This window comes from Cotesia glomerata, linkage group LG3 (genome assembly GCF_020080835.1).
Source record: "Cotesia glomerata isolate CgM1 linkage group LG3, MPM_Cglom_v2.3, whole genome shotgun sequence".
In the NCBI taxonomy this organism is placed as follows: Eukaryota; Metazoa; Arthropoda; class Insecta; order Hymenoptera; family Braconidae; genus Cotesia; species Cotesia glomerata.
Window position 1 is genome coordinate 20,072,875 of NC_058160.1, and position 20,664 is coordinate 20,093,538.

The following is a 20,664-nucleotide window of genomic DNA, read 5'->3' on the forward strand; positions in this document are numbered from 1 at the left end:
ATGCAAATAATCCGTGGCAGCCTGTATAGACACGAAAGTCACGACTGTCTAAACTAAACCGAGGCTGGCGTGAGAAAGGTAGAAACGTGTCACGTTAATTAGTTAAATCGATCGCTCGATACGATTGTAATTTTATTTGATGAATCAAATAGTTTAGATCATGTCTGATTAATAAAACTATTACACTTTCACCTTTTTTAACTTTAAAAACCTAAAAAGTCTTTTACATACACGTTTATTTGAGTTATCTGTAATGTACTGAAGAAATATATATATATATGTATACATATTACAGAAAAAATTATAAATAATATTAATGTGAATGTCAGTAAAAGCTTGACAGGCATTTCTACTAATTAGAATTTAATTTATTCAAACGAATATATTTACATTACATTGAAGCTCAATAAATATGTAGATATTAAATAGCAAAATCCCAATTAAATTCTGTTTATTGCCATATACGTTTTTCGTTTATCGAGATCCAGAGCATTACTAATTCATTTATAATTTGTATGATTTTATGCCAAAAGATAAATTACATGTAAATACAATTATTTTAATTGTGGCGGTCATGTGACCGCTGACATTGAAATTATTTAAAAATTAGTAAAAATTTAGTTAAAATTAAAATTATTTTGTTAGGCATTTAGGCTACAGTTAAGATTTGAAATTGTAAAATGTAGTAAATTCAATAGAATAATTTAGTTCCGTAAACTACAATTTATTAACAGAACCTATCACCGTACCCATTAAAAATCCTAAATAATTAATTGAATATTTCATCAACATTAATATTAATATTAATAATAACAATAACAACAATAATAATAATATATATAAAATGAATTTGAAACAATTTTAAAACTCTTGATGGAATTTTTTTGAGTTTTTTTTTTATTTTTTCAATCATTAGTTTAATATTATTATTATTTTTATTATCATTATTATAATTATATTTCAAGTCTCATGATTGTACAAAATTTTAAAAATTGCACAGGAAGAGTCTTAAAAATTTGCAAGTCAATTTCTTTACATTGTTATTTTCGCAATCAGTAAAATATTTATTAATTTTTTAAAAGATGTTGGAAATCTGCTACAAAACGGACATACAGACACCATCGCGGGAATAGTCAGGGAAGCTTCCTAGGACCTCAAAACGTCGAGATCTGATGAAAACTCGATTTTCGAAAAACGGGGTAAAACCACTAACTTCTCGATTTTCGAAAATTTTTAATTTTCTTAGCGGGAAGTTAAAATTTTAATGTTGAAATTAAAAAAAAAAAACTTAATGGAATTTCATAAAAATATTTTGTTAATTTTAATTTATTATTAAAAAAAAAAAAAAAAATTAGGAGAATCTGTTGATTTCAGTATCATAAAATGCAAAGATGAAAATACTCATAAACGTCAGATAAATAATATCAACTTGAATTACATACTTAGTACCTTTAAACGACTTGAGTGTATTGTGACAATTTATATTTTATTTTTTATTGGTACTTAAATATAAGCAAAGATATGAAATTATCTTGGAGTATCTTGAGATGCGCATCTCTCAATTTAACGATACTAATTATGAAAAAGTAAGAGACAAAAGATTTGACTCACCGCGCAGATAAATAATAATTCCTTGAATCCTGTCTCTAATTTCGTCAGCCTTCTCACTGTCACTTCAAAAAAAATCGTTTAACACTTGTTAATTCAATAATGTTTATTTATTATGTTGTAGTAAAACTGAAATAACATATAAATATAATAATATTATGAAACAACTAAACGGCAAACACAAGTCGGACAGTACTAGTTATAACGTGGAATAATCACATGAGATGAGAATGAGAAACAATAATGCTCGGTGAGCCTCGGACCGCCATGCACTGATGGGATGTGTCTCGCCCGCAGCTCGCGCATGCTTTCGAGTTGTGCGCAGGCGTGATCTTCCCGCAGTCTACAACCGCCAAATAAAACGAGAGCTCACCGCCATCTCTTAGTCGCTGTGAGCAACCGTTCGCGGTATTCAACGAACGCTTCACTCAACAATACTCAACAATCGACACTCCAGAAACATTCTCCACAACAATATATACACGCAAAGAAATTATTGCGTACATTATCCAGCTCAGGTACATGTAAGAAGTGCAGGTGAACTAACTGCGTAGCAGATGTAATGTCGGATATTTTATGATATTATATGTTGAAAACAGTAAATAGTAGATTTGTGTTCTGAAGATTTTTTTGCTTTTATAGGAAGAATTTTTAATACTAAATGTGCATTTATTTTTTTTAATGAAAACAACAATATTTTATCGGTTTGTATAAAATTACAAGATGTCGAATCATGTTGGTCTAATATTATAATTTATTAGTATTACGCCTAAATTGTTTTTATTTTTAATAAGCACTCAAAATAAAATCTGATTATAAAATCGTGGAAGAAATCGTTGATTTCAAGATTAAAATGTTGAATGAAAAATTTTACTGATCAAAGGTAAACATCTGTAATATGAAAACTTGTTTCACCTGTCTCAAAAATTTGATAATTTTTTTTTTTATAATTCAAAACATTGTTTTTAATTTATTAATTATTTATTTATTATTTATTACCTGGTCAATTTTGCACCCTGGTAGCTCATTTTACATTGATCTTTATCATAAAAATTAGTAAAAAAATTTTTAAATCATAACCTATAACTTTTTAAAATTTTGATGGCAATTAAAAACGAATTTTCTTATACAATGAAGGTAATTTTTGAAGAACAATAATTGATATTTATTGATTGTAGTAACGTCATCAACTCGAATAATTCAAGATGATATATTATTATGTGGAGAGTTATCAACAATATTACCGATGGCCTGGTAAGTACAACAATCGAATTATTTTTTTATTTAATACCAAAGCGAAAGAGAGAAAAGAATATAGTTTTTATTATAAAAAAAATTTATTTGAAAATATAGTTTTAGAACCGATACACAAGCATATGACCGCCGATAATTGACAACAAAATTTAAAAAGTTTTCAAGATGATTTTATCTTAATTAAAATTTTTCTTATCATTTAAAAACTGTCATACGTTAATTACTTTTATTAACAATTTGAAAATTTTCACTAAAAATGTGAATGGATTAAAACTTTCGTTCTCTTAGAGATTTCAGGCAAATTGATAATTTTTTTTCGTAGATAAAAAATTTGTTCGATTTCTTAAGAACAATAATTTATTTTTAATCGAAAAATTTTTAATTTTGCATTTAAGGAAAAATCGTATTCTTGATCAATCAGAAATATAACTTTGAATTGAATAACTTTCTTTGGATTTCTTTTGCCAATCCATATATTTTAGAATACACTTTTTACTGTTTATAAGAGTTTATCAATATCGACCTTTTTTTCTTTTTCAAGCTTTATTTCTTCAATATCTTACGACTCAATAAGATAATCCACAGCAAATGTAAGCGTTCCCATAAAAGCGACAGAGTAATTTCCCATTCCCGGATTAATAAAAACAATCTCATCATCAACGATCCAACGACCATAATGAATTTCATTTAAGACTTTAAAATTATACTTCTCAGCCAGCTTTTGACTATCGGTGTACGTAAAAATTCCAACAACTGCTAAAATTTTCGAGGTTATCGCCATCCTAATGCAATTTTCTAGAAGAATAGATTCCAATCCTTTACTTTGATAACTTTCATGAACGCATATAATATAAATACGTAGAGTCATATCACAGCCCAACTTTTCATAAGCATTAATTTGTTTTACAATCATGTTTTGCAAATTAATAACTTTTTCTAAAGCTTCGCCTTGAAATATCTAAAACATATTAATACAACTGTTAAACTAAACATTTTTGCAATAACTTTATACATTATCGAGAAACATATGTAAAAATTAACAAACTCGCATTCGTGAGTACGTGTTACTTTTTTCTAATGAATTATTCAATCTCATAATTACTGTTCCAATTATTCTTCCTGATTTGGAACTGAGAGCAACCAAACTCAATGAATCTTTCATCCAAATGCGAACAAAATCTAAATAATTCATTACGGAAACTGGGTCTTTTGAAAAATCAACAGCTTTGAACATGGGATCATTTGAAATAAAATGATGCTATTAATTTAATTATACACTGTACTCTTTTCATTAATTAAATTAAACCTTTATTAAACGTAAGACATCATCGTAGTGGTAACTTTTTAAATCCAAAATTTGACAAAATTCCGGGGCAGGCCATTGTATAGGATTACTAATTTGTTGCTCAATATCAATTGTCTTGTCTCGTTGAACACTTGAATGCCGCATAAGATTATCCATAATAAAAACTGTTAATTTGAAATATGTTTTTAAATTAACGTCAATACACAAAAATTGGTTATTGATTGTTTTATTTAATTGAACTGAAGTTTGACACTTATATTAAGGAATACAAAAATATTATTGATATGTTTCGAATTAATCAGTATTATATAACTATATTTTTTTCTGTATAAGGTCAACTTACTTAAGCTACAAGTGAAAGTCTAGTAAAACTCTACGCAGTAGGATCTTGGACTTTACTTATATTTATTGTCAGTAATTATAGCTATATCCATATTCATGGTTTAACAAAATTATGTTTATACAATAATTTGTTGCAAATTTTTTTTTTAAATTAGTATAAAAAACTGTTATTGATAGCAATCAAATACTTATTGATTATTTTTTTTTGTTTACATTTTTGCTACATTCATACATTTTACCATTTATTGTATTGGCAGGTTTTATTATATCGGATATTAGCAAATATTAAAATTATCTCTTTTGTACATACATCGGTTGGTTAATTACTTCATAACTCATCTTTGGAATGAGTTATTTTGTTCGAAGTAATAACATTACCACGGTGTGGTATACTTGCCCAAAAATCTATTCTTTCTTTCAAAAGATTTTTCGACATTTTTAAGTTTTTAGAATCTGGAATGAGAAGATATTCGAGTGCTTCAGTTCTCACTGGCTTCCATTTTAGAGGTATCTGTTGCGTAATTGATGATGTAGGATTCCTGTAAAGATTAAAATAACTTAATTATTTGCTGAAGTTAAATTACATAAAAAATTTAATTACCCGGTTTTGGCGAAATTAAACCACAGTTGTGTTAGTACATCAATCATTTTATGATCTTCTTTATTGAGTGGTGTATCTTTGAATAACTGTTCTCCAACTGGGAAGAGGTATTGCAATTCATCGGCATGAGAAACCCCGTAATCTCCTTGCAGTGCGCCGAATATTTTTGAAAATGATGAACTTCCTTTGTACGTAAGGTAGTAATAGTAAACTGGACTAGATAATGTGTTGAGATGGTCTCGAACAGCCATATCAGCTCCAACGTTGAACCAAGCATCTGAGTACATCTAAGTACAATCACAAATTATTATCAAATATTATTTATGTGATAAAGATAAAAATTTATACTTCTTTAATCTAGTTTTTTATTGTTGCAATCAAACTTTTTGTTTCAAATTTTTCTTGTCAACTTTCCTTTTACTAAATTAATAGTAAACCAATCTATAATAAGTTTTTCATAAAAAAATTTCCGGTAAAAATTGGTTAACTTTTCATTGTTCAAATGAAATACGAATTTAAAAATAATTACAAATTACGTAAAACTTTTTAAATTATGAAAAACAGCTTTTGTTTTCAATTGAAACTAATAAAATTGAATAGTAAAAATTTCAATATACAACGTTTGAAGCTAAAAATAGTTAAATGTAATTTTCAATCTTTCATTGAATATAAATAATTAAAATAGTAGACTACCTAAAGTTCATTGTTCACATCCAATGACATTTATTGAGCTGATTTTTAGTAAAATTTTAAAACAATTATGAATAGAAAAGTAGTTATATTTTCAAATTTATTTTTGCACCAACGTGCACAACTCTAGATTTTTACAAACCATCATAACGAGAATAATTATACTTTAAATACGTTTTTCGTGATTGTAAGATGATTTTTTTTTATACTTGTTAAATCCATAATAATACGAAAAATCAAGGTACTTCAAAAATTTTCAAAATTATTGCTTTTAAATTGAATCTTCCATCTACTTTAATTGTTAATTTTTTTTTTTTAATCTTTGAAAGCTATTTTTGTAGATTTAATTAATACGTACATCAATAACTTGAAACTTGGTACTTTCGTCAATGGGTTTATCTCCCAGATAAAATTTACGAATTTTTTTAGCAACATCTTTGTGAGATTCTTTGGGACATGTATGTTCGTACAATAGTGTAGTAGCTGCTAATTCGTCAAAGTTTTCATCCAGCTGCTTAACATAACCCTTTTCCTTGAGCCCATAAAGACCTAAATATAATACGAAAAATTATTTAATGTAATTAATTATTTACACGCAACTTAACAATTTGATATGTATTTAAAAACCTGCGACTTTGAGTGTTCCTTCTTCTGAATTAAATCCAGTTATCCATGGAATATCAGCCATATTGCCATTTTTCAAAGACTCGGCTGGTTCTTCATTCAAAAATGCTCCTGGATGATTTGGTTCGACCACTGGCTTGAATGGAATCATTGGATCATAATCGAAAATCTGTAAAACATAATTTTCAATTTAACCTAAAGTGATTTTAAGTTTGAATTTTTTTCAGAAAAAATTTTTTTTGTCAGGAAAATTTTCATTTTTAAACAAAAACATATATATTCTTAATTTTTAAGTGTTTAATAAGGGCAAATTCGCTTTTAGCACTTATAAAAGAAAACTAATATTATTATATCAAATAAGTCAATAAAATTTGCTTAGAAACAAAAAAAATTCTCATAAAAAAAATAAATTTTACTTTGACCCTGAATGAATAATTTCATGTAAAATTGCAATGTTTAACATTTTAAAGGACTTCTTTCTAAATGGTTCAATTTTCTCCAATAATCTACTTGTAGATTTTTTTAATGATGGGTCATTAGTCAGCTAGAAAAATTAAATGGAATTAAAAAACAAAAATTTTCCTACGTTATTTCACATACTTTGAAAAATAAATAACACCCTTATACATGTCAAAATTTAAGTATGATAATAAACAACTACTTTTCAATATTTCTGTTGCAAACATGTATTGAGTAATTTATATTATGGTGCATTAACTTTTTAATTTATATGTAATGTATTACATCTTAGAAATTCCCCTAGATTAAATTAGCAATTCAATTTACTCATTACATAATTAAGAGAATAAAATTTAATAGTTTCGTCGTAGCATTATTACTTAACTAGATCCTACTAATGATTGGATGAATGTATGGCTTATTTATCACGTCTAATGACCAAGAAATTCATGAAGTTATTAATTCAATAGTTCACATGCCAACAAGAATGTAGACATTAACTTACTCTAATAAATGATTGGTATTAAGTAGTCAACATGTCGCGCGGATATATGGTTAAGGAGTAAAATAACTCAAAAGTAAATGGTCATAAAAATATTGAATACTGAGATGTAATAATGCTTTCATAATTTTAAATTCTACTCAGGATTGCGAAAAGTATTTTTTTACTGCGTATCATCGAACAAGAAAAATTTATTGACCGGTATATATGACAATTTAATTTAATAGTTGATTTATATAGATCTTTATAGATCTACTTAAAATCACATTGAGTTAATACGTCGTTAGAGAAAATAGTGTAGATCTACTAAGTATTTTTTTCAAACAAACCTGGTACGCTCGATCAGTAGCAATTATATCGACAGCCTTTTTTTTACGAAGACAAGCAATTAACTGGGCAGAATTATCTGTTGGGCATTTCAATAATTCGCCAAGACGTTTGGATTTGTCTTTAGCCTCGCCAGGTCGAGTTAGTACCCATGGGCACAAAGCAGTTCCACTTTGTGATATACCTCGATGAATCAAACCTGTAATTTATCAATGGCTTGCTTATCAAACGTAAACATTAATCGTCACCAGTCAAGGTTACTTGAGCTTATTAATTATAATTGCGGTTGAAAACTTGTTGAAATAAGATTCAAAATATAATATGTGCGTGATTGGAAAAACCCCGATGATTTTTCATAGATTATTCAATAACTCCTACTATTTATCCATATATTACGTCATTTATATTCATTTCCATAGTTGAATTGAACATTTTGCATATTTATAAATCAACATTCTGACATGCTGATTGAATTTTAGCCATAATCTTAATCTCGTAGTATATATAAAACAGCAGTGTATAATGTTATATAATAATAAGTCATTCAAAAAATCTATAAACTCGTTATTGGATTATATTAAAGGAATATATTTTAGTTGTTTGATACGTATAAACTTAAATTGATAAGATAATTATCATAACAGCAGTTATGTTAAATATACATGCACATACATTGTATTAAAATTGCTATTTTTTTTAATTTTAAATAATTTTTTTATATCTAAAAAAATCATTTTAATCCAATGTTGGAAATTATTGCTCACTCAATATTTAAAACGATAATTTTGACCGTAAAATATGAAAAATTAGAGATAGATGTAATAACTATTTTTCTACACAATAAATTTTAATTGTTAACTAATTTTATAAGAACAAAATTTATACTTGCATATGGTTATCATATTACATGAAATAAAATTAATATCTGTTAAACTTTTTTATCTTTTTAACGATATTTAGTAAGCTATAATAATCGAAAAGCAGTTATGTTTAATAACGCGAATATTATTATCTCAATAAAACCTTGAACTGTTATTCATATTTTTATAGCCAAGACATTTTTAGAAACTTATAATGCTATAAAAAATTATAGTGATGATATTCAATATTGTTTCGTAATTTTTCACGTGAACAAACCTAATTATTAATTATGAATCGTTATTATTATTTTTGAAAAATTTTCGTATTCAGAGCTTGTTGTGTATAACATTGAATCTTTTAAAAATTACCATTTATATTTATAAATGGTTTATTAAAATTGCAGATATTTAAAAATACGGTGGATAGAAAAGCCGATTTTTTGCTCGAGCGTAATAATATCGCCTTTTAAAGAGATCTTTTCGCTCCAATTAAATCGCGTGCAAGCATTTAAACCGTGAAGTTGCGGAAAAATTTTTAAAAATTTAATTAAAAAATTGATTTGATTCATTTTGATCAGCTGATAGTTACTTGTCAGTGACTAAAATTTTATACAATTTTTTAAAGCTTATATTTCAAAAAATTTCACGGCAAATGATATCATATATGTTTTATGGTAAAAAATGAAATCTGCATGCTTGCAAAAGCTAATTTTAATTTTTTTTTTTAACTCATCTAATCAATAAACTATAGTATAATTCAAAGAAAAGTGTCAATACCTAAATTTTACATAAGATTCTGACAAAATTCGTAAACTTTTGAAATTTTTTTTTTTTCAAAAATTTGCACGGTAAAATATGATGTAAATTCCACGGTAGCATAGGTAATGATTTATAGTATGATAAAAAAATTTATTTTCATCATAATCTAATAAATTTTATTTTCCATTGGTGACGAAAGGATCTCCTTAACTTTTGTATCTTCAAGCATACCGTACCTTTAGCCACTTCTTTCAATAATCTAATTAAAATCATTTTATATAGATTCAAGTCCAAGTCATTAGAGTTATTAAGCTTTAGTTACATTAAAAATTAAATATTATTTTTAATTTATATCAGACGAACAGAAATGGCGAAAATAATTTTTATTTTAATGAAATACCACATCATAATTTTACTGTAAGCTTGATTAACCCTTTAGAGTCAGAGGATCTTGAAACGTCTAGGCGTGAGAGTAGTGGGAAGAGCGCAAATCCGTAGTAAGACCCAAGAGTGGGGTTTCAAGGTCAGATTCTAAAGGGTTAATAAGTACGAAGTATTTTTTTAACTTTTCAAAATTATCTATGATATATTTCATTAAATTTTAATAGCAATTAAAAATGAGTTCATTAAGTACATTAACATAATAAGTTTACCAGTTTACTCAAAGCAGTTTATGTTAATTGTATCATTTATTAGGAAATCAATGTCAGTATATTACTAATCATAAAACTATCATCAATAAGCTTTAATAACCTGGAAACTAAATTAATGAACGCGAATAAAAAAATAATATTTAAGTACTCAACATATTTTTACATAGTAAAATTTCGTCATTACTTCAAAAAAAGTTTTCGTCGAAAATTTTTATATTAAATATTTAACTGTCTAACACAACTTTTTTTTAATTGAGTAATTGATCATTTTTTTGGAAAATTTCTAAAACTACACATATTTACCTCGGGATAAAGGACTAATCATGTGATAGTGAGTACTAGCTCCTCCTGCAGATTCTCCAAAAACAGTAACTCGATTAGGGTCTCCACCGAATGAAGCAATATTCTCATTGACCCAACGGATCGACTGAGCTTGATCTTTCATTCCTTGGTTACCAGGTGATACCATATCTTCTGTACTCAGAAAACCTAAAGGTCCCAACCTAATCAACATAAAACAAATATTTATATACATCAGTAGTAGCAATATCGATAAACAAATATTACCTGAAGTTAACAGTTACAAGAACAACGTCATGATCGAGAAAAAATTTGGGATTGTAAAAGTCAGAATGGCCAGCTCCCGTAACCCATCCGCCTCCATGGAACCATATCATGACTGGATAATTAATACCGACCTCTTTCATCTCTTTGGTGGGTAGCTTAGGAGTATAAACGTTTAAGTAAAGGCAATCTTCTTGCCCGACAATATTATCATCGTGAGTGTAAATATTTCGTTGAGTGCATATTGGCGCATCTTTTTTGGCTGATTTAACGCCTGACCAAGTAGTTGTTGGCTTTGGTGGCTATATGAAATAATAATTATTTATCAATATTAACCTTCATTTTTTAATATTATCACAATTACTATTTTCTATTAGTTTCATTATTTTGAAAATTGTCGGTTATTTTTATAATTTATAATTAGTAATACAATGAAGGGAATAACCGATATTGCAAATTTTAGTTATCAACTGTTGATTGGAATTAAATTATGAGCATTGAAACATATTTGCGAGAGTACGAATAGAAAGTTGTGTCTACCTAAGTGGAAAGTATGACTTTAATATTTAAACTTTAATGCTAATTCATCAATACAGCACAAAAGTGATATATAATAAGCTTAAATCTATATTGAGACTGACGCATCTCAGATTGTAATTCAGATAAAAGTGTTACATAAGTGATTTATTATGCATACAGTGTAATTGTCTATTGCGAAAAAAATATACACGGTTTTCTTTTTTTTACCTCAAATCTTAAATCACCGATCGGTGGAAGTGCGTAGGAGATACCTCTAAATGATAAAAATTCCCGACCACGACGTGTTTTCATCAATGAACCCTCTAAAGTACCATTTTTAACTTTAACTATCGGCGAAGCAACCGAAAAAAATCCGTTTAAATAAATTGTACAGTAAAATACTGCCGTCACTAATTGGATATTCATTATTTAATGATTATGAGACCGTAAAGTGTTAAAACTTTGAATGCCGATTTATAATTTAAAGTGATTCATTAAAAATTTCAGGCGTGAGACGTTCACTGGTGGAAGGTAAAGTTACGACTGTCTCGAATACACATGAGTAATAAGAGAGCGAGTATTAAAATTATTATTGAACCTAAGATGCTGGGTAATTTGTGAATTTTCCGAAAGAAAGAGGGGGCACTCGAGCCCGACCCCTCTACTTGTTTTTATTTCTATCGTGAAAAACAAATGCTGGCTTTTTATAAATAATGCTAACTAAAACGATAGCTTATGTGAGAAAAACGAGAATACAAAACATATAGTCATCATTATAGACGTGAGATATCTTTATTAATGAGTGGATATCAATTAATGGATCTATTTTAATTATTGATACCAATGGGAATTATGAATAATTCAATATTATACCCGAGAAAAAATATTTATATACAATTATATATATTTATATATAAATTGGTTATATATGATTATATATGAAAAATGGCCAAATATAATCATATATAATTATATATAACAATATTTAATTATATATTTATTACATCTAATTAATTATTGGGTTAATTTTATGGATAGAATATTTAATATGGTCCTACGCAATTCTGTGTAACCAATTAAAATGCAAAAAAAAAATATCTAGGTATAATTTTATAGCTATAACACCAGCGGTCACCCATCCAACTATTAACCCTGCTCAATGCTGCTTAACTTTGGTGATCTCCGTGCGTCTTGAAGTGTCTGTCTGCTGCGCTGCTGTCTTAGATGATAATGATTCTATGATCTACATAATGTATCATATGAGTTTATCATAAATGGAATATAAAAATTGATTTTAATATAATTATTTGGATAGTCATTATTCATAATTTATTTATTTTACCGAATTTCATTATAATATAACACTTATTTAAATAATAAAATAAATAATAATTTTATTATTAGGTAGTAGCAGAGCAAACCAAAACATCTCATAGGAAATATGACAAATTTTGTATTTCAGAGTTATTTAAACGTAATTATAAACATCATTTTACACTTTTTGTGATTACCAAAAAAAAATTTTTATGTCTGTTAATTATATATAAGCATATATAATTATATATGATTATATATAACCTCATATACAATTCCATATATAATCATGTATGATTATATATAATTCTATATACTTATATATAATTGTATATGGAACTATATATAATCTTGCATGGTAGTATATTGCTCCATATACAGTCATATATAATTATATATGATTATATATAACCTCATATACAATTCCATATATAATCATGTATGATTATATATAATTCTATATACTTATATATAATTGTATATGGAACTATATATAATCCTGCATGGTTGTATATTGCTCCATATATAGTCATATATAATTATATATAACCTCATATACAATTCCATATATAATCATGTATGATTATATATAATTATGTATGATCATATATAATTGTATATAATTATATATGTGATTCCATATATAATCATATATGATTATATACAATTATATATAATTATATAGAAACATTTTTTCTCGGGTAATTAATAAAAAAAAAAAAAAAAAACAATATTTAGGCAGGTTTAATTAAAATCTATCTGTTGCATTGATTTTCATCTCGGAATTTATATATTTTTTATAATATATAGGTATTTTTTAAATAACTGAGTATATAGTTCAAAAATAGCATTGGGGTTAAAAAATTTATATATAAGACATCCTACACGGAAAAAAAAATTTCGTTCTGGTAAACTAACTGTAGAGTTACTACAACTATACACAGTTTACTGTTCGTTGTAGAGTTACAGTAACAAAATGTTATTTAGTTCTGATAACTCAATGTTGTTGAGCTCTCAGAGCTCTACGGGATTGTTCTCAGAGCCAAACGGTATAGTTGGAAGCGCTCTACGTTGCGCAGTAGTGGAGTGCGCTGACATATTTCATAACCTTCTAAAATGACAAACAGAATTATTTTGTTACTCATCCATATTATTAAAAATATATGACAATTAAGTTTCCAGTTTATTTTTTTAAGGAAATAGGTTTTTTTTTTGTCAAATTGAATTTCGTTAGAACAGTTTTGTATTTATGGTTTTTCAAGGTTCATTTGCAGTGACTGTTAATTTAATTTATTAGTTGAATATATTGTGATAAGTAATAAGTTATCGGAATACATTAAAATTTGTTTTCGTTTATTTATCTTTTCTTGTGCATATACGGCAGTGATTTTATGTACAATATTTATTGGTATAATTAAGAAAATAAGATAATTTTGTGACGACCATATTTTTATTTTACAAATAATTTTTATTTGTAATATAAGTTCTATTATTATTTTATTTCTATTATAATACTATTCTTACTTGTCATATACAATTATTGTTGGCAATATTAATTCATTCTGCCGCATGTATTTATTAAATTATCCATGCTAAATTGTAAGAAAAAATTACCAAGCAGACTGCCAAAAATTTGTTATAGTCTCAGAACGATCCTGTAGAGTTGTGAGAGGTAAATAACGCTTAGCTCTCAGAGCTCAACGATGTAGAGTTGCAGGAGCCAAACGGTATTGTTACCATAAGAATACGTTAACCTACTGGAACTTTTTACAACTAACTAACTACTATAGAGTTCCTATAGAAAAATTTTTTTCTCCGTGTACGTTAAATCAGACGGTTTGAAAAAATTCTGTTTTGAAATTCTTTGTTTTTTCATGTTACTTTTAAGAAAAATACAAAAAATTATTCCAACTATTTTTATATGTGATATTTGAATTTTAAAATTAAAATCTGATCAAAGTATCCAAATACTATCTTTTCAATAACTTTTGAGCCCCGGTTGATACTAAGCCCTTCGTAATAACTGCTTTATTCAATTTTTAAAAATTCGAAAATTTTTTTTTTTTCGATTAATTACTATCAAAACTAATTTTCATTCTTGCATGCACTATCTTCTATTGATTAAATCTGATTTTTTGTCGATATGAAACTTTAAAATGATAGCCATTAAGGGGGTTCTCCTGTGTGACGGCTACTTTTATAAGCATCTTTTTTTTGACGACCAATGAACAGATAAAGCTTTGAGTTTTTTTAACTTCCCGTTAAGAAAATTGAAAATTTTCAAAAATCGGGAAGTTATTGCTTTTACCACGTTTTTCTAAAATAAAGTTTTTATCAGATCTCGACGTTTTAAGGTCCTAGGAAGCTTCCCTAACTCTTCCCGCGATGGTGTCCTTTCATCTATGTGTATGTATGTATTTATGTATGTATGTATGTATTTATGTATTTATAAAATATATATAAATATATATAATGTACGCAATGTATTTATGAAGATCAACCAGTGGATGGATACAGTGAACCTACAACTGGCCAAGCAGAAGACCGAAGCAGTGCTTATTACCAGCCGAAAAAAAGTTGAAACAATTAAGCTAAAAGTCATCGACCGAGAAATCACATCACAATCTCATATACGATATCTGGGAGTGATGCTTGATGCCCGACTCAACTTCAAGCAGCAAGTGGAACACGTCTGTACGAAAGCGTCAGTAGTGAGAGCTAGTCTCGCACGATTGATGCCGAACGTCGGAGGCCCAAAGCAGAGCAGGAGGCTACTATTGGCATCAGTAGTCACATCGGTGCTCACCTACGGAATATCCATTTGGGCTGATGCACTGGAAACCCAGAAATCATGGAGAAAAGCTGGACCAATATATCGTATGAGTGCCCTACGAGTTGCAAGCGCCTTTCGCACAGTATCTGAGGAAGCAGTGTGTGTCATTTCCGGAACTCTGCCTCTTAGAGTTCTAGTTAAAGAAAGACGTAACCTCTACCATCGGAAGACGTCAACCACACTGTGCTGAAGAACTGAAAATAGAAGAGCGACAGAAAAGCATCGTACGATGGCAATTTCAGTGGGATGCCGCAGTGAAGGGCAGGTGGACGTACCGTCTCATACCATGAATTGACGTTTGGCTGAATCGTAATCACGGTGAGGTCAACTACTATCTAACGCAGATGCTATCAGGACATGGCTGCTTTCGAGAATACTTACACCGTTTCAAGCACGATAATTCTCCTGAGTGTCCGTTCTGTCCAGGAGTTAATGAAGATGCGGAGCATGTTTTCTTTGTTTGCCCACGATTTTATTCACAGCGTGATCAACTTGAAAATATCTTACACCAGAGTATCCAACCAGAGACACTAGTAGAAACAATGTTGTCGTCAGAAGCCGCATGGAACGCCGTAAGCACGTTTGCAACAGAAGTCCTTACAGACCTGCGTTCCATCGAAAGAAGAAGAGCAAATGACAGAAACTAGAAGGAAGGAAAAATAACACCTTAGTCATCAGAAGGAATAGCAGTAGCTAGATCCTCCCCTCACGAAGTAATGCCTGACGGCGGTTTCCATGAGGGATTAGAGGAAAGAAGAAAAGGGGTTTAGGGTTTAGTGGGTAGGGGCGCTACCGTCGAGTTTTAGTATGACGCTGCGTCGAGTCGCCACATATCCAGGCCAAACAGCTATGCCTGGAATCCGTAAAGGGATTCCCCCCCTCCTAAAGGGAGAAAAACACCCACACACACACACACACACACACACACACACACACACACACACACACACACACACACACACACACACACACGGACGGACGGACGGACGGACGGACGGACGGACATCATCGCGAAAACATTCAGAGAGCCTTCGTAGGACCTCAGAATGTCAAGATCTGATAAGAACTCGATTTTCGAAAAACGGGATAGAACCAATAACTTCCCGATTTTTGAAAATTTTCAATTTCAATTTTCTTAGCAGGAAGTTAAAAATTTTTTCATATGTGGTTTTTTGGAATAACTTTTAAACGGCTTTACTGATTGATTCCAAAAACTAATCAGCATTCAACATTAGAAAACCATGTCGATCGCCACCAAGCCGGTCAAAATTAGTTGATTCGTTTGTGAGTTATCGTTAACGAAAAAAATCGAAATGAAGTGATTTTTTCGAACTACACTGAAATTTTTGGTCTGATTAATTTATGTTTAAAAGTAAATCATAGGATTCGAGAAACTTGACGTCATATGCCATTTAACAAATCAAAATTGATTCATTCGTTCGTAAGAAATCATTGACAAGTTAAAAAAAACTTGTTTTTTTTTTAAATAACTTTGAAATTTCTTACCAGATCATTTTTTATGTAATAAGATAATTATTAGAGCTTGAAAAAATGCGTCAAGAGCTCAAAACTTTGGAATAGATAATTTGTCGAGCTTTCTAAACTTGTACATAGTAGGAAGTTCCAAGAATGACCTGCAGGGTCAACCGTTTTCCAGATTTCTTTGACTATACATGGAAAAAAAATTAAAGTAAAAATTACAATAATAACATCGTTAACTAGACAACAAGTCCAGAGCTTGTCTTCCAATATAATAACCTTCATAATTTTATGCTTCATAATTACTATTTAAAGGAAAATAAAGCAACAATTACAATAAAAGAAGCAATTTTCACTTTCATCCTTGTAAAAATCACTTGTGATTATAAAACATTATCAAGAATATATGCAATCAGTTTGTATTCTCATGAAAGAAATAATGTTCCTGTTTTGATTGAAATTTAGCGATGTGCAATTACTACTATTTTTAATTTATATAACGTGACCCTCGCGTATACCGTCTTGTGACGGTTAGTGACATTAAAATTTTTTTCGATAAACCTGTTGTGCAATTTACAGTCACAAAGTCGGTTACAATTGTTACCGTCTATTGTGCAACGATTTAAATGTTTTTTTTTTTTTTTTTTTTTTTAAGTTGATTGCTTGGTTGATTCTATACGATTTCTTGACATATTATCTGTTGATTTTGTGATTTTTGAAAACATTACGCAATGGTTATCTTGCATCGTTTATTTAACTAAAAAAAAACCAATTTATAATTGAATACACTCAACAAATTTTATCAAAAATTTCACTGAGGAAAAAAATTCTTCTATTGAGAAAATTTTGTTGATACTAGAACAATTATACTTTTAAATTATTGAGAATACATTTTCTTGTAAGATGAATTGGTCAAAATACTCTTTATTTCATTTAAGTGAATCTAATAGTACGCTTATTAATTATAATGAAGGCTAATATTTTATAATAACGACAAGTATTGATATTCTTCCAATAAAAAAATTAAATAACTTTGAACGGTTTCAAGAAATTTTACAGTCTTGAAATCCTTTTGTGGATAAATTTTTCTTTTCCTCAGTGAATACAATAACACATTGACGTAAAAATTAACTTGATTCCAAAAATTCTTGATCTAAGAAAATGATTTTGAAGAGTTTCATAATCTTGCATTAAGTTGATTTTACTTAAATCAAGAAAAATTTTTCGGTTTAAAATTTTTTTAAATAAATAAAGACACTATTCAAAATGGTTTTGTTAATTTAAAAATTTTTCTCGTGAATCAAGTTAACTTTTGTCAGTGCACGGTTAATGGGGTTCCGTTTTGCCAAACTCAGCCACTTGAGAGCAGCACATTAGCAAGTTTTTTAAAGCGCAAGTTTTCAAATATGATCACCAAAGAAAAAAAAAGTTTCATATGAAAAATTAGTTTACTAGCTATAATTCAACGAGAATTGAAAATTAATCGACGCAATAAACATTAAAATTTATATAACTATTTTTTTTATAAGTTATGTGAATTTAATAATAATAATTATACTATACCTATATTTAAGTTATACCTAATGTTTTGGAGTGGACACGTGTTGATAAGTCATTGTGAAAAAAATAATTTAACAATATAATTAATACCAAAAAATGGGAAAGTGTTCAGTTCCTTTTTGTAAAGGAAAAGCTACTTTTACTTTTCCAAAAAACGAAAAATGTCGGATTCTTTGGGAAAAAGCCATAAGTGTCAATTTTTAATCATCAAAATCATCAAGGTTATGTTCGATCCATTTCGAAAAAGATTTAATTATTGAAAAAAAAGAGAGTTTCTATACAGGTATGAAATTAATTTATTTAACGTAGATTTATATTGTAGTAATTTAATATCCGTATCAAGTAACTTTAATAGGTGGTTTTTTTTAGGAGTCACAACATCCAAGAAGTACTTAAAACCTAATGCTGTACCAACACTTATGTTGGAGCTCGAAGCAGAAAAATCAAGGCGTTCAGAAAAAATTCGGAAAGCTCTTTTCGAAGAAGATTCTAACAATTCATCATCATCATTGCCTTTGTCGCTTTTAGATGATCCAATAAATATCTCTGAAAATATTGCCAACAGTTTGATTGAATCACCGATAAAGAATTGTATATCATCAGTACCATCATCATCAAATGAAAATAATGAAATTACTGAGCTACAAAAAAAAATAGAGCTTCGAAGTTCACCAATAAATAAAGAAACATTGATAGATCATCAAATTGAAGAGCCATTTGCATCAACTAATATTCAAGATTGCTCAACAATCTCAAGCATGTCATACATACCCACTGATTACTATAATATCGATGTACAAATGGAAGAAGAGGTCTATTCATTGCCAATGTCAGAAAGTAGTAATTCAGATTACATGGAATCAAATCATGTGAAATCGTTGGAAGTAAAAAAACAAAAATCTGCCGTGAGAAAAAAATGTTTTAGTTCAGTTGGTATCCAAGTTGGCCGTGGACCTTTATCTGTTCAATCAATTTCTCACCGAGATGATGTAATACATTACTATATACTGGATTAGGAAATTATGCCAAATTTCAATTTGTGTATGGTACATTAAGTGATTATGTTGATCGCATTAAATATGTTAAAGGTCAAGTTAACTCTGTAGAACCTGAGGACATGTTTTTGTTGATACTTATGAAGTTACGAAGAAATATTCCAGATTTTGGATTGAGTATTTATTTTGAAATTAGTGAAGCTGTTGTCCGCAATATTTTTAATACTTGGATCCATATGATTTACCAGCTTTGGTCATTGATAGATACTTGGCCATCCCGAGAAGTTGTCGACTTTTATATGCCAGAAGGATTTAAAAAGTTATATCCATCAACAAGAATCATTGTTGATGCTACTGAAATACCCATTGATAAGCCATCAAATCCAATAGCTCAACAAGCTACATTTAGCACATATAAGAACAAAAATACTGTGAAAGTATTAGTGGGAGGATCGCCTGATGGCATTTTATGCTATCATTCTGCAGCGTATGGAGGTAGTACAAGTGATAGACAAATAGTAGAAAGATCGGATCTCGTTAAAAAATGTCAAAAAGGTGATTCCGTAATGGCTGATCGTGGTTTTAATGTGCAAGATATTTTTGAATCACAGGGAGTAACTGTCAATATACCTCACTTTTTGAAAGGTAAACAACTTCCAAATGTGACAGTATTATCCGATCGCAAATTAGCATCGAAACGGGTACACATTGAACGATTAATTGGGCTGACAAAAACTTATAAAATCTTACGAGAACCTTTGAATCCAAATTATACGCGTCTAGCTACGAAAATTTTTTCTATATGTCTAATGTTATGCAACTTTCGTGAATCTGTTGTTAACTCGGCCGCATAAAATGATATCTCCAAGACAAAGGACACACTTGGAAAATTATAATAAATAATGAACTTACATTTATTTCGTGTACATTTTATTTTGTAATTAAAATTTGTATATTTAAAACGATTCAGTTCTGCTGTATAACTAATATAACAATAATTATACTTTTTATAAGAAAATATAAATATGATTATAAATACATTAACTTTTATATAAAACGTAAATTTTCATTGCTTCTTTTTTACTTTTTAAAAATAGTACTGTAATTTTTATATAAATAACGATCTAAAATAGCAACACGAAAATAATCCTCAAAGAATTTTGTTAAACGTTGAACCATTAATGTTATGAAGTTGTCATCACGGCGAATAGTTATAACAATTGTTTCAATTGTTGTATATACTATAAACTTTGCAATGTATCTGCCTGTAACAAAAAGCTGGCCTTGAATTTGGTGATAGTACAGATGGTTTTTTTTTAATCGTAAATTGTTTCTTTCGTCAAGATACAGGTATGGCAAAGTTTTTTCCGTTATAGAAGAGAATCTACGGGAATAAGGACACTTAACTTCTACTA

General features: G+C 28.7%; 4 protein-coding genes across 5 annotated transcripts in view; 2 read left to right on the top strand and 2 right to left on the bottom strand.

The window, feature by feature from the left end:
• The window catches only part of LOC123260953 (ras-associated and pleckstrin homology domains-containing protein 1), a 196,072-nt gene extending 194,191 nt beyond the window's left edge, over nt 1-1,881 (bottom strand). For both annotated transcript variants that reach the window (XM_044722357.1, XM_044722355.1), the window contains exon 1: nt 1,612-1,881. The gene's annotated coding sequence lies outside the window, so the exon portion shown is untranslated. The remainder of the gene's footprint in view (nt 1-1,611) is intronic.
• Nucleotides 1,882-2,795: 914 nt separating this feature from the next.
• Nucleotides 2,796-20,664, top strand: part of LOC123260954 (insulin-like growth factor 2 mRNA-binding protein 2) — a 158,912-nt gene continuing 141,043 nt past the window's right edge. The window contains exon 1 of the mRNA XM_044722362.1: nt 2,796-2,862. Within this exon, the coding sequence (XP_044578297.1) occupies nt 2,814-2,862 (49 nt within the window). The 5' untranslated portion in view covers nt 2,796-2,813. The remainder of the gene's footprint in view (nt 2,863-20,664) is intronic.
• On the bottom strand, nt 4,379-11,637 carry LOC123260955 (venom carboxylesterase-6). Its single transcript, XM_044722364.1, has 8 exons — nt 11,297-11,637; nt 10,553-10,851; nt 10,289-10,488; nt 7,716-7,912; nt 6,429-6,594; nt 6,160-6,350; nt 5,112-5,398; nt 4,379-5,049 (listed from the first exon to the last, which is right to left on the bottom strand). Exons 1-8 carry the CDS (start codon nt 11,492-11,494, stop codon nt 4,839-4,841), a joined length of 1,749 nt encoding a protein of 582 aa, XP_044578299.1. The 5' UTR covers nt 11,495-11,637; the 3' UTR covers nt 4,379-4,838.
• Nucleotides 18,029-20,197, top strand: LOC123261804. The gene is made up of 3 exons (XM_044723617.1): nt 18,029-18,454; nt 18,610-19,159; nt 19,258-20,197. Exons 1-3 carry the CDS (start codon nt 18,351-18,353, stop codon nt 20,101-20,103), a joined length of 1,500 nt encoding a protein of 499 aa, XP_044579552.1. The 5' UTR covers nt 18,029-18,350; the 3' UTR covers nt 20,104-20,197.

Coding starts and splice junctions, on each gene's coding strand:
- LOC123260955 (XM_044722364.1), bottom strand. CDS start 11,494: ATGAATATCCAATTAGTGACGGCAGTATTTTACTGTACAATTTATTTA. Junction 10,852..11,296: donor TCGGTGATTTAAGATTTGAG/GTAAAAAAAAGA, acceptor TATTTCATATAG/CCACCAAAGCCAACAACTAC. Junction 7,913..10,288: donor GATTAGTCCTTTATCCCGAG/GTAAATATGTGT, acceptor GATAAATTACAG/GTTTGATTCATCGAGGTATA.
- LOC123261804 (XM_044723617.1), top strand. CDS start 18,351: ATGGGAAAGTGTTCAGTTCCTTTTTGTAAAGGAAAAGCTACTTTTACT. Junction 18,455..18,609: donor AAAGCCATAAGTGTCAATTT/TTAATCATCAAA, acceptor TAACTTTAATAG/GTGGTTTTTTTTAGGAGTCA. Junction 19,160..19,257: donor TAAAAAAACAAAAATCTGCC/GTGAGAAAAAAA, acceptor AATACATTACTA/TATACTGGATTAGGAAATTA.